The following is a 14,835-nucleotide window of genomic DNA, read 5'->3' on the forward strand; positions in this document are numbered from 1 at the left end:
AGGCGAGGTTCAGAAACAGGCACTACCTTGTCCTCTTCTTAGTCAACACAAGTCAGTTATTTATCACTATCAGCAGCTAGTACTTATCACTATACCATATACAACAATACTTATTACTACAAATAGCCCATAAGTTTAACCCCTTAAGTTTAACCCATTGCAAACTGCATTCTTGACCTTGTCCAACTCTCACAGATTCAGTGATCTCTACACCGGTTCCGATCGTGGCCAATCAATCTCACCAGTAATAGGATCCTGCTGACTATGCCAATTGTTGAGGGAAATTACCACTTTGGACTCAGACTGGGGGTGCAACAATATAGCTTTATTTAATGAAGCTTCGTGGAGAAAAGGCACTGGCACTCCGCAGTACTGGACAGCTACCTTCTCTCAGCGATACAATAGGAGCGGTCCATCTTTATATCTTTTACACAATAGACACACTGGACATCATTAACACATCGTTGTAATCAAGTGGGTGAACGATCGTCAACACATTGTTATAGACAGATACAGACATGAACATTTTAATATCGCATTGTTCCATGAATGGATACATTCCCTCTTTATCAATGACTTAGTCTTGGTCTATTCATACAATAATTGGTTTTCCTGCATTTAACATAAGAACATAAGAAATAGGAGCAGGAGTAGGCCAACTAGCCTTCGAGCCTGCCCCGCCATTCAATAAGATCATGGCTGATCTGTCTTGGCTCAGCTCCACATTCCCGCCCTCTCCCCATAACCCTTAATTCTATGTATTCCCTTTCCCATTCAAGGCTAATCTCTCTATCAAACCTCATCTTCCCAGGACTGTCTTTATCTTTAAGGTCTTGGCTTCCTGCAGTATTTGTTCCCTGTGTGTTTAATTTAAATAACTGTCTGTCCTGCATGTTTAAATTTCAAGTAGCTCTCTGCATTAGAAGTCAGTGCCTGCTTAATGTCTTTTAACCCTTCATGTGCTGGGCAGCTATTTTATGCCAGATATCCATCTTCATGATTTTTCTCCACCACACCACCATCAACAACACCACCAATTTCTATGCCATCTGCAAACTTACTTATTATAACTTCTACATTCACATCCAAATCATAAATGTATATAACAAACAGCAAAGGTCCCAGCACTGATCACTGTGGCACATAGGTTTCTGATTACAAAAACCAATCCTCCACCATCAATCACCCTTTGCCTCCTCTTAACAAGCCAATTTTGGATCCAATTTCCTGACATTTTTTTTTAATGTTTCCATGGGATATGGGTGTTGCTGTTAGGCCAGCATTTATTGTCCCTCCCTAAGTGCCCTTGAGAAGGTAGTAGTGAGTTCTTTTCTTGAACCACTGAGGTCCATGTGGTGTAGTTACACCCACAGTGCTGTTAGGGAGGAAATTTTGGAATTTTGATTCAATGACTTTGAAGTCAGGATAGTGTGTGTCCTGGAGAGACTCATTAACATGGGGATATTCCCAAAGACCTGCTGCCCTTGTCCTTCTAAGTGCTCGCGGTTACAGGTTTGAAAGGTGCTGCTGAAAGAACTTTGTTGTTGCAGTGCAATTTGTAGACACTGCCAATTTGAATGCATTGCTACCACTGTGTGTCAGTGGTGGAGGAAGTGAATGTTTAATGTATTGGATGGGGTGCAAATCAAGCAGGTTGCTTTGTCTTGGATGGCGTTGCGCTTCTTTAGTGTTGGAGCTGCACTCATCCAGGCAAGTGGAGAATGTTCCAGCACACTCCTGACTTGTGTAGATAGTGGACAGGCTTTGGGGAGTTAGTTACTTGCTGCAGAATTCCCAGTTCTTATAGCCACAGTATTTATATGGCTGGTTCAGTTCAGTTTCTGGTCAATGGTGATCAATAGTTGTTAACGGTGGAGAATTTAGCGATGGTAATGCGATTGAATGTCAAAGGGTGACGATTAGATTTGCTCTTGTTGGATATGGTTATTGTCCAGCATTTCTGTGCAGTGAATGTTACATGCACATACAGCCTAAGCCAGAATGTTGTTTTTTGCTGCATATTGAAATAGACTGCTTCAGTATCTGAGGAGGCATGAATGGTGCTGAACATTGTGCTATCATCAGCAAACATCCCACCTCCGATCTTATGATGGAGAGAAGGCCATTGATGAAACAGCTGAAGATGTTAAAGCCTGAGATACTAGACTGAGGAAACCTGCAGTGCTGTCTGTGACTGAAATGATTGACCTTCAACAATCGGCACCATTGGTGGCATGGTGGCACAACGGTTAACACTGCTGCCTCACAGTGCCAGGTCCTGTGTTCAATTCCAATCTTGGGTGACTGACATTCTCCTCGTGACTATGTGACCGGATGCTCTAGTTTTTCCACACGGCCTAAAGCTGTGCAGGTTAGATAGATTGGCCATACTCGCAGGTAGGGGATGTGGTCAAGAAGGCATATGGTGTACTGGCCTTCATCAATCGAGGCACTGACTTTAGGAGTCGGGAGATAATGCTGCAGCTTTATAAGACCCTAGTCAGACCCCACTTGGATTACTGTGCGCAGTTCGGGTCGTCTCACTACAAGAAAGATGTAGAAGCTATTGAAAGGGTGCAGAGGAGAGTTACAAGGATGTTGCCTGGATTGGGTGGCATGACTTATGAAGGTAGGTTGAGGGAGCTAGGTTTCTTCTCCCTGGAGAGACGAAGGATGAGAGGTGACCTGATAGAGGTTTATAAGACGTTGAAAGGTATAGATCGGGTGGATTCTCAGAGGCTATTTCCCAGGGCTGAAATGGTCGCTATGAGAGGACACAAGTTTAAGGTGCTGGGGAATAGGTACAGAGGAGATGTCAGGGGTAAGTCAGGGTGGTGAGTGAGTGGAATCGGCTGCTGTCGGTGGTGATGGAGGTGAATTCGTTAGGGTCTTTTAAAAGACTTCTGGATGAGTACATGGAATTTAATAGGATTGAGGGTTATAGGTAGGCTTGGTAGGTAGGAATATGATCAGCGCAACTTGTGGGCCGAAGGGGCTGTTTGTGCTGTAGTTTTTCTATGTTCAATGTTCTAAATCAGCCTTTAGTGTCAGGGGGACTAACAGGGTATAGACATGGGGTTGTAGGGATAGAGCCTGGTTGGGACTGTGGTTGGTGTAAACTCGATGGGGTGAATGGCCTCCTTCTGCACTGAATGGATTCTATGATTCTATGATTCTCTAAACTGTAACCATTTTCCTATGTGCCAGATATGATTCGAACCTTAAATAAAAATGACGGTCACAAATTAAAGCAGAATTTCTCCTCGTTCATATTTTCAGGTGAGAGTGGTGCTGGGAAGACAGAGGCAAGCAAATATATAATGCAGTATATTGCAGCCATAACAAACCCCAGCCAAAGGGTGGAAGTTGAGAGGTAAGAGTTAGTCCTTTGCATCTTGTTGCACGTTACGCCAAGTTTATCTAAGCCCATGTCTGGATCTGATACAACAACTATTTGGAATAATTTAATACCCTTTCTGCAGTAAAATCTCCCAATACCCTTCACAGGAGCGTTATCAGATCAAATTTGACAATGAACCAAGAAGGGAAACCAACCAAAGCTTTGGTCAAAGAGGTATAAGCTTTAAGGAACTCCTTAAAAGAGGGTGCAAGAGAAATAGAGAAAGGGAGAAAGGGAAAGGCTCACGGGAGGAGTTCCAGGACATAGGGTCAAGATGAATAAAGGCAACAATGAAACAGCTCCAAAGGCCAGAGTTATTTCACCAAGGAGTTTCTACGGTCAAAGGAGGTTACCAAGATAAGAAAAGGCATAAAAGGATTTGAACAATGAGATGGATGAGAATTTCAAAATTGGGGCATTGGGATGATGGGTAAATGGATGATGATAGATGGATGTTTATATATTCTTGGGAAAGAGGTAAGCTGTAAGTTGTTGTAAGCTGTAAATCCTACAATGGGACTCTGATAAATGACCTTTCTGCATTGGATGAAAGCACAAATCCTGCTGATAAGTAATCGAGAAATGATTCTGAGCACCCTCTAGCCTCTCAGCTATAATAAACTGCCTTGGGGGGGGGGGTGGGCGGGGGAGCGGAAGAGAGAGGGGTGCTGCGGTGGGGGCCTGAAGAAGAAATTCCACCAGCAATGTATCAGGGCAACTATAGACAAGTAACAAATGGTGGCATGGTCATTGACCTTCATGCCCTGACAGATCATTTTTAAAAGATGGGAAACATCTCTTGATGTTGTGACTATCACGCTCCATATGTCCTCCATTCCTCTAACTCTGGCATTTCCCACTTCCCCACCATTAATAGCCTTACTTCAATAACCTGTTGAATTATCTCCCTAAATGTTTCCACCAACCTGTCCGACTTCAAAACCCCTCTTAAAATTGACCTCTTTGAATAAGCCTGTCATCTGTCCTAACATGTCCTTTGGCTCTGAGTCAAGTTTGGTCTGATTACACTCCTGTGAAATGAGATGGAATATTTTGGAATGTGAAAGGCACCACATAAAGTTGTTGTTAATGTAAGCAACAAAATCAGTAAGATGAAAATTGCGTGGGGAATGCATTTCATAAGGTTACTGCTTGAGCACTGGAAGTGAATGTTTAACCTAAGCATTCCAAGACTCTAATCAGATTTCTGAGTAAAGACTCAACGAACTTTTTTTTCATTCATTCGTGGGACATGGTTGTCACTGGCTGGCCAATATTTAGTACACATCCCTAGTTGCCCAAGGGCTGTTGAGAGTCAACCACATTGCTGGGGCTCTGGAGTCATATGTAGGCCGGTTCAAGGAAGGATGGCAGATTTCCTTCCCTAAAGGACATTAGGTGAACCAGATGAGTTTTTCTGACAATCGGCAATGGTTTCATGATCATCAGTAGATTCTTAATTCCACAGATTTTTTATTGAATTCAAATTCCATCATCTGCCTTGGCAGGATTCGAACTCGGATCCCTAGAACATTAGCTGAGTTTCTGAATTAACAGTGAAGTGATAATACCACTAGGCCATTGGTTCCCCAATGATCTGAATTAAAATGAACTGAACAGCTTTCCACTGCAGAGTAAATTCTCTTAGAGGAAGGGCAGGGTGAAATTATGGAGCTTCACCCTCAGCACTCTAGATATTAATATTCTCTTTGTGTTCTCATAAGACTAACAGGGTGTTTCATTCTGACATATTTATGCATTCTGATATATTTATACATTCCCCCCCCTTCACACTCAAGTGTCAAAAACACTTTGCTGAAGTCAAACTGTGTCCTGGAGGCTTTTGGGAATGCAAAAACAAATCGAAACGACAATTCCAGCCGCTTTGGGAAGTACATGGACATCAACTTCGACTTCAAAGGGGATCCCACCGGTGGACACATCAATAACTATTTGCTCGAGAAGGTAAAGAAAAATCCTTTATATGTTTAAAGTCACAGGCCCTGAATTTTCCCTTCTTGTGTACTCCACTCATTGTGGGAAGCCCCAGAAATATATCTGTGCCTATCTCCTTTTTTGTTCGCATTTATAATATCACTCTGCTTTTCACTCACTCTCTGACTATATCTATCTGTTTCTGCTCTAATTGGGCTGGAATTTCACCTTTGATGCAGGTAGCGGATGTCAGGAAAGTTCCCACCTTGGCCTACTCACCTTGAGAGAAAGTGTCAGGAAAGATAAGATGTTCATTGTAGGGAAGGGTGGGTGGGAGGGCTGCACTGAGGTCAGTTGCCCAAGAAAAAGTTCAGAGATAGCCACTGGCCTCTAATATCTTGCCAATCAGAAAATGGCCCACTCCTGCCAACTCTCTGTTTCTTGTTAGTAAGCCATATGTTAACTGACACTGAGTTTTTATTTTCCACAATAACCTTTGCTGTGGCACCTTATCAAATGCCTTGTGAAAAGGCATACCCCTTAGTTCCCCTCCATTCACCTTACACATTATTTCTTCAAAGAATTGGTTAAACATGATTTCCCTTTCACAAAACCATGTTGACTTTGCCTGACTACCTTGGATTTATCTGAGTGACCTGTCATAGCATCTTTAATAATAGCTTCTAACATTTTTCCTATGACAAGTGTTAAACTGGCCTATCATTTCCTGCTTCCTTTCTCTCTCCCTTTTTGAGCAAGAGAATTACATTTGCTAATTTCCAATCTCATGGAAACTTCCCCATATCTAGGGAATTTAGGAAAATTAAATCCAATGCATTAACCATCTCACTAGCCACTTCTTTTAAGATCCTAAAATGAACTCCATCAGGACCCGCTTGGTAGCATGCTTGTTAGCATTGTTGCCTCACAACTCCAGGGGTCTGGAGTTTGATTCCTGGCTTGGGTCACTGTCTGTGTGAAGTTTGCACATTCTCCCATTGTCTGTGTGGCTTTCCTCCCACAGTCCAAAGATATGAAGGTTAGGCTGATTAGTCATGCTAAATTGCTCCTTAGTGTCCTAGGATGTATATGAAGGATTAGCAAGGTAAATATGTGGGGTTTCGGGAGAGGGACTGTGTGTGATTGTTGTTGACGCAGACATGATGGGCTAAATGGCCTCCTTCTGACCTGTAGGACTCTATCACCCATGGACTTGTCAACTTGCAGCTCTGACAATTTTCTATGTACTATTTCCTTGATGATTGTAATTTTCTCAACTTCCTCCCTCCCTTCCAATGCCTGGTGTACTATTATTTCTAAGATGATTCTAAAATTAAATTTATGTTCTTCATTCATGTGAATGGCATTGCTCTAAATCAGTAGAACCTATCTGCCAACTACTACTCCAGTAACATAACTACTGTGCTACAATTTCCTTCGATCTTTACCTCACGACCATCTCTCGCCACTTCTAAACTGTCTCTAAATTGTCTGCCTGCTTGACAACATCCAGCACTGGATGAGTAGAAATTTCCTCCAGCTAAATAAAGGGAAGACCAAAGTCCACTTGTCTTTGATCCCCACCTACCAGGATCATCCAATGGATTATTAGCTGGATCATTGCATCCACTATGGTGGGTCCTGCCTCCAAGGGGATGGAAAATCCCACCCTGGGCCTCCGAGTCCATCCCTTTCTCTAGCAATTGTCCAAAGATATGAAGGTTAGGTTGATTAGCCATGCTAAATTGCCCCTTAATGTCCTAGAATGTATATGTATAGGAAGGATTAGCAGGATAAATATGTGGGGTTTCAGGGAGAGGGATTACGTGCGATTGTTGTTGACTGAAGTAGTCCATTCACAAGCTTTGGTATTAGATTTGGCCTTGAGATGAGCATCCAACCACATACTGGCACCATCACATAATTCCTATTTTCACTCCCATAACATCCCCCATTCCACAACTGCCTCAGCTCATTTGCTGCTTCAAACCTCACCTTTACCTTCTGTCACCTTGAAACTTGATTAGTCCTGTGCACCTCTCCCACTTTCTGCCCTTGAAGTCATCCAAAACTCTGCTTCCTGTGACCTAATTGGCACACTCCTAGTCACATTGCACCCCTGTACTTGTCAAAGTATATGGGCTTCCATTTAAGCAATGCCTTGATTTTGATATTCTTATCCTTGCTTTCACATACCTCCATGTATGTCCGTAATCTCCACCAGCCCTTCAACATTCCATAATATCTACACTTCTCTAATTCTGCCCTCCCGAGCATTCCTGGTTTTAATTGCTCCATCTTTGGTGTCAGTGCTTTCAGCTACCTAGGCCCTAAGCTCTGGAATGATTATCCTACATTTCTCTGTCTCTCTGACTCTCTTTCTATTTTTGTTTAATTATGCTCTTGTGGAGTGCTTTGGAATGTTTCACTGTGTTAAAGGCGCTATATAAATATAAGCTGTTGTTCTAACTACTCTCCATTTTTGTTTTAAGTTCTGAGTTCAGGAACAGAACAATTTTCAGTGGTTAGAAATATGTGAACTGCTGTTCTAACGGAGGCACTTACTCTGCAATGTCACCATGTGTCTGATCCTGGTGGACCTGATGTGTCCCTCCGACATTTTCTGGAGAGTATTTTTATTGCTAAAGTTCATAATTCCTGTTCTTGAGTTGTGAAATTGTTTTTCTCTCTCCACAGTCACGAGTGATTGTTCAACAAGGAGGAGAGAGAAATTTCCATTCATTTTATCAGGTAACACTTCTTCGTTATTGTCCGTCTCCTTCATTTAAGGGACTGTTTTTCATTAGTAAACCAAAGATCAACTGAGTACAAGTCCAGATACCAAAGTGTGTTTGAAAGGTAATCCATGAATTAATGCAGAATGTTTTACATCAGTGGATTCCAGTGAATAGTGAATAGTTTTCCAGTAATGTAGGTAAACACAGAAACACAACAAGAACACAAGAAAAAGGAGAAAGAGCGGACTTACATATGGCCCATACTGCTCCACCATTCAATATCTTGATAGCTAATCTTGGACTTCAATAACACTTTCCCACCTACTTTTTAAATCCCCAAATCTGTCCAATTCAGCCTTAAATATATCCTCCATAGGAGGATCCTCCATAGCATCCATAGGATTCAGGGGTAAAAAATTCCAAAGATTTACAACCTTTCCAGTGAAGAAATTTCTCCTCATCTCAGGCTTGTAGACAGTATGAACTGCTGCCATTGTGTGTCACTGATGGACGGAGTGAATGTTTAAGGTGGTGGATAGGATGCCAATCAAGCAGGCTGCTTTCTATTGGATGGTGTTGAGCTTCTTGAGTGTCGATGGAGCTGCACTCATCCAGGCAACCAAGTGGAGATTATTTCATCCTGGTGCTGGCCATGTAGATGGTGGACATATTTTGGGAGTCAGGAGGTGAGTTATTCTCCACATGGTTGGTCCAGTTCAGTTTCTGGTCAATGTAGACCCTCAGGTTGTTAATAGTGGGGAGTTCAGCAATGGTAATGCCATTGAATGTCAAGGAGAGATGGTTAGATTCTCTCTTATTGGAAATGTCATTATCTGATACTCGTGCAACATGAATGTTACCTGCCACTTATCAGCCCAAGCCTGAATGTTGTTCAGACCTTGCTGCAAATAGATATAAACTGCTTCAGTGCCTGATAGCTTGGGAATGATAGTCCTTGGATACTGAAAATGCCACCAGCAGCATTCATTCTATCCTTGATGAACAGTGACAGCAGTGTGTATCACATTTAATAGGTACTGCAACAACTCACCAAGGCTCCTTCGAGAACCTTGAACTCTCACCTATTTACTAGAGTCTGAAAGAGGTACAGAAAGCTGCACCTGCTTCCCCCTCTGTATCCTATTCAGACCAAAAATGTCTTGTTGAAGTTGTATAAGACATTGCTAAGGCCACACTTGGAATACTGTGTGCAATTCGGGTCACCCTATTATAGAAAGGATACTATTAAACTGGAAAGAGTGCAGAAAAGATTTACTAGGATGCTACCGGGACTTGATGGATTGAGTTATAAGGAGAGGCTGGGTAGACTGGGACTTTTTTTTCTGGGTGTAGGAGGCTGAGGGGTGATCTTATAGAGGTCTATAAAATAATGAGGGGCACAGATCAGTAGATAGTCAATATCGTTTCCCAAAGGTAGGGGGGTCTAAAACTAGAGAGCATAGGGAGAGGGGAGAGATGCAAAAGTATCCAAAGGGGCAATTTTTTCACACAGAGGGTGGTGAGTATGGAACAAACTGCCAGAAGTAGTAGTAGAGGCGGGTACAATTACTTTTAAAAAAGAATTTAGATAATTACATGGGTATGATGGGTACAGAGGGATATGGACCAAATGCGGGCAATTGGGATTAGCTTAGGGGTTTCTAAAAAAAGGCAGCATGGACAAGTCGGGCTGAAGGGCCTGTTTCCATGCTGTAAACCTCTATGATTCTACGCCAAATTCTCAAGTTGGCACTCATTCCTGTCATCCCACTATCCCAGAAACTAGGTCTAGTTTTGTCTGTGTTGATGATGTTGGCTGAGGGATTACTATAGGTCAGGAGACAAGGAGAGATCACTGTTTTTCTTTGAACCGTGCCTAGGGTGGTTTACAGTCGCCTAAATTGACAGATGACATTGCAGCTGAAAGGTGGTACATATGGAACTCCCTCAATACTCTAATAGGGCTGTAATCGACCAGCTTCATACTTAGACTCAAGAGTGCCACCAACTGAACAAGTGACATGTGTATTGATGTGTCAGCTTGGATCTACAGGTGTATGTTGCTGAATATTGGTGCATGGGTATGCAGATGTATTTTGCATATTACTGTGCATGTTTAGGTATGGGTACATATTACGTATGTGGATGTTGAACTATGGCTTGTGGTTGTGTATAAAGATGGTTGTGTGTGTATGTGCTTGTGAGTGTATTTTTGTATGCATTGCTGTGTATGTGTCTTTGTGTACAAATGCATGTATATGGATGCTAGGGAGTCAGTCTAACTATGTATGTTGAGTTGGCCACTTGACCCTTCAGATCTGCTCTGCCATTCAATAAGATCATGGTTGATTTGATTTTAATCTCCACTCCAATTCCTGCCTAACCTGATAACTTTTCACCCATGGCTATCAAGAATCTATCTACTGCTTCGGTGCAGCAGGTGGTCAGGAAGGCGAATGGGATGCTGGCCTTCATAGCGAGGGGGATTGAATATAAAAGTAGGGAGGTCTTGCTGCGGCTGTATAGGGCATTGGTGAGGCCGCAGCTGGAGTAGTGTGTGCAGTTTTGGTCGCCGTACTTACACAAGGATATTTTGGCCTTGGAGGGAGTGCAGAGGAGGTTTACTAGGCTGATACCGGAGTTGAGGGGCTTGAGCTATGAGGAGAGGCTGAGTAAACTAGGCTTGTACTCGTTAGAGTTTAGAAGAATGAGGGGAGATCTCATTGAGACGTGTAAGATGATGAATGGGATGGATAGGATAGAGACGGAGAGACTCTTGCCGCTCAGAAAGGATAGTAGGACTAGGGGGCACAGCCTCAAGATAAAGGGGGGCGGTTTAGAACGGAGTTGAGGAGGAACTTCTTCACTCAAAGGGTGGTGAATCTCTGGAATTCTCTGCCCGTTGAAGTGGTGGAGGCTACCTCGCTAAATATTTTTAAGACGCGGGTTGATGGGTTTTTGATAAGAGAGGGGATTAAGGGTTATGGGGAGAGGGCGGGAATGTGGAAATGAGCCGCGACAGATCAGCCATGATCTTATTAAATGGCGGGGCAGGCTCGAAGGGCTAGATGGCCTACTCCTGCTCCTATTTCTTATGTTCTTATGTTCTTATGTTCTTCCTCAAAAATATACACAGGCTCTGTCTCAACCACCTTTAGAGGAAGACAATTCCAAAGCCTCACAACCCTCTGACAGAAAAGAAGTATTTCCTCATCTCTGCATTAAATGGGTGAAATTTTATTCTAAAACAGTGGCCCCTAGTCCAAGATTCTCTCACAAGAGGAAACAACTTCTCTACATTCACCCGGTGTGTGTGAGTGTGTTTGTGTGTGTGTGTGTATACACGTATTGCAGAAGGTTATTGCAGAAGGTCAGGGGACATGGAGTTGGGGGTAGGGTGTTAGCGTGGATAGAGGATTGGTTGTCAAATAGGAGGCAGAGAGTGGGGGTCAATGGGTACTATTCGGATTGGCGGTTGGTGACTAGTGGGGTGCCCCAGGGGTCGGTGCTGGGGCCTCAGCTATTTACCATTTATATAGATGATCTGGAGGAGGGAACCGAGTGCAGGGTGTCGAAATTTGCTGATGACACCAAGATTGGGGGAAAGGCAAATTGTGCGGAGGGTGTGGAGAGTCTGCAGAAGGATCTAGATAGGCTGGGCGAATGGGCCAGGAAATGGCAAATGGAATTTAATGTTGGCAAGTGTGAGGTGGTCCACTTTGGTAGGAAGAATGGTAGGAAGGACTATTACTTACGGGGCGAAAAACTGCAGCAGGCGACGGTGCAGAGGGACCTCGGGGTCCTTGTGCATGAGTCGCAAAAACCCAGCTTGCAGGTGCAGCAGGTGGTCAGGAAGGCGAATGGGATGTTCTTATGTTCTTATGTATGCGTGCATACATGTGTGTGCAGGAACAGTTTCTCCCTATCTGTTCTGTCCAGCCCCCTCATGATTTTGAATACCTATCAAATCTCCTCTCAGCATTCACCTTTCCAAGGACAACAGTCCCAACCTCTCCAATCTATCCTCATAACTGAAGTTTGTCACCCTGGAATCAGGGAAGGAGAGAGAGAGAGAGACATTCTGAAGGAGGATTGAATTGGAGGTTATGGCTGAAAGTGGAAAAGTTTATCAAAAAGCAAGCTTTCTCCTGTTTCCCATTCAGGAATATGAGAGGAATGCTAAATTATCCTGGTTACTAATGCTGACGGTAGGTACACAAGAAAGCTGGTTTCACACTCCTATGCTCCTGTATGGAGCTGAGCCAGTAAATTGATGACATGTATTTCAAACGGGTCTTTAATACCGATTGCTTGAGGGCTGGAACAAACCACTTCAACTTACAACAGAAGACTTTTACTGTGGAGGTCAAGTGATTCCGTCTTTATTGACTTTGGTCTTGTGAAGGCCCATTTCAGGCATTCAATATTTTGGAATTTTGGTACTTTCCAACAGAATCTATACAATATTGTGGAAATGTCTGGACAAAAACATCAGAGTAAGCTATAGACGCAAGTCACATAACTTCACGAATGCATCATTTTTAGGCATTGCAAGTGTATTCTCACCATTGAGGCAGAGGACCATTGGTTCATATCCCATTCACCCCCTCTCCAAAAATACCGATATCAACTGCTGATCATTAAACAATGAACAAGTAAAGCTTCAAGCTCGATAGATGGTAGGTGCCATAAATGCCACTGGTGACACAGTGACCTGCATCAGGGGAGAAGTTAAATGACCAAAGGATCTTGTGCACTTCAGCACATACTGAACAGCATTAAAATATTAGTTCCCACAATGTGTCTGATAGTTAAAAGAACAAACATTGAGTCAAACTGTTACGGTTTCAGTTCTTGTCACATGGGACACATATGACTCACTCTCATATTCCACCTATGCTCACTTGTTAAGATTATTAAGTTAATAATAGTTGCAAAACCATATATGTATCTTTAGAATTGGACCTGCATTTGTCATTACCAGAACTCTGTCCTCTGAGTCAGTAAGTTCTAGAATGTAACATGACACTGGAAATTGAGTACAGGATTGGAACTGAGTATAAATTAAGACTTACCTGGATAGTCACATGAGTAGACTGGGAATGGAGGGATACAAAAAAATGGTCTAGTTGGACCCATGAGCGGCGCAGGCTTGGAGGGCCAAAGGGCCTGTTTCCTGTGCTGTATTGTTCTTTGTTCTTTGTAAATTGGGCTGAAACTCCAGAATGGCTCTGGATAATGGAGCACATTAAAACGTTGTCAATGCTGGTTCAATTCAGTTGTGAGCTGGCACCAGACAATTGCCATTGGAAGTGACCAGATTTCCCTAAAAATATAATTCATTCACAAATGTCCTTCCGGAAGAGATCTTGCCTCCACTAGTTGGCCTGACGTGCGTGTGGTCTAGTCAGACACAATGTGGTTGATTGTTCGTGGCCTTTAAAATTGTCTAACAAGCCAAATATTTCTTAGAATACCCGAAGATGCGTGATAAATATAGCCAGTTGCTCACATTTCAAGACTGATGTTGAAAAATATTGGAGATGGCTCATGGTTTATATCATTGCCCTTTGCTTGTGCTGTCTTCTAGCTGGATGAGATTTCCCTTACTCTATACATAGTCGGTGTTAGGTTTTCTTAAAACTACGTATATACACTATTTACATCCAAGACATCATGGTAGGTACATCATATCCTGCACACGGACTGTTCAGTGTCTTGTTCTTTTGGATGCTGTTCATCATTTTACCCTGAGGGATGCTTACATCATCATTAAGATCACTATCGAATCATCATTACCATTAACCTTTTATTCTACATCTTCTCCCAAATACAATCTGTAAAAGACCTGAGCTGCAGCAGGCGATGGTGCAGAGGGACCTCGGGGTCCTTGTGCATGAGTCGCAAAAACCCAGCCTGCAGGTGCAGCAGGTGGTCAGGAAGGCTAATGGGATGCTGGCCTTCATAGCGAGGGGGATTGAATATAAAAGTAGGGAGGTCTTGCTGCAGCTGTATAGGGCATTGGTGAGGCCGCAGCTGGAGTACTGTGTGCAGTTTTGGTCGCCGTACTTACGCAAGGATATTTTGGCCTTGGAGGGAGTGCAGAGGAGGTTTACTAGGCTGATACCGGAGTTAAGGGGCTTGAGCTATGAGGAGAGGCTGAAGAAACTAGGCTTGTACTCGTTAGAGTTTAGAAGAATGAGGGGAGATCTCATTGAGACGTATAAGATGATGAATGGGATGGATAGGATAGAGGTGGAGAGACTCTTCCCGCTCAGAAAGGACAGTAGGACTAGGGGGCACAGCCTCAAGATAAAGGGGGGGCGGTTTAGAACGGAGTTGAAGAGGAACTTCTTCACTCAAAGGGTGGTGAATCTCTGGAATTCTCTGCCCGTTGAGGTGGTGGAGGCTGCCTTGCTAAATATTTTTAAGACGCGGGTTGATGGGTTTTTGATAAGCGAGGGGATTAAGGGTTATGGGGAGAGGGCGGGAATGTGGAACTGAGACACAACCGATCAGCCATGATCTTATTGAATGGCGGGGCAGGCTCGAAGGGCTAGATGGCCTACTCCTGCTCCTATTTCTTATGTTCTTATGTTCTTATATTACATTCCCACCATCTGTTAACCTCATGTACTGTTTTTACTTACACTCCCTTCCATCTTCTTCCGTTGGGAAAAAGATACAAAAATCTGAGGTCACGTACCAACCGACTCAAGAACAGCTTCTTCCTTGCTGCTGTCAGACTTTTGAATTTAAATT

At 43.2% G+C, this 14,835-nt stretch overlaps 1 protein-coding gene across 1 annotated transcript in view; it reads left to right on the forward strand.

Annotated features, from left to right (window-relative positions):
* LOC145347069 (unconventional myosin-Id-like) overlaps positions 1 to 14,835 on the forward strand; it is a 125,368-nt gene that overhangs the window by 14,660 nt on the left and 95,873 nt on the right. Inside the window, exons 3-5 of the mRNA XM_080194975.1 lie at positions 3,280 to 3,373; positions 5,200 to 5,365; positions 8,033 to 8,086. Of these exons, the coding sequence (XP_080051101.1) occupies positions 3,280 to 3,373; positions 5,200 to 5,365; positions 8,033 to 8,086 (314 nt within the window). The remainder of the gene's footprint in view (positions 1 to 3,279; positions 3,374 to 5,199; positions 5,366 to 8,032; positions 8,087 to 14,835) is intronic.

This window comes from Carcharhinus amblyrhynchos, chromosome 8 (genome assembly GCF_965287045.1).
Source record: "Carcharhinus amblyrhynchos chromosome 8, sCarAmb.v2.hapA, whole genome shotgun sequence".
NCBI lineage: Eukaryota > Metazoa > Chordata > Chondrichthyes > Carcharhiniformes > Carcharhinidae > Carcharhinus > Carcharhinus amblyrhynchos.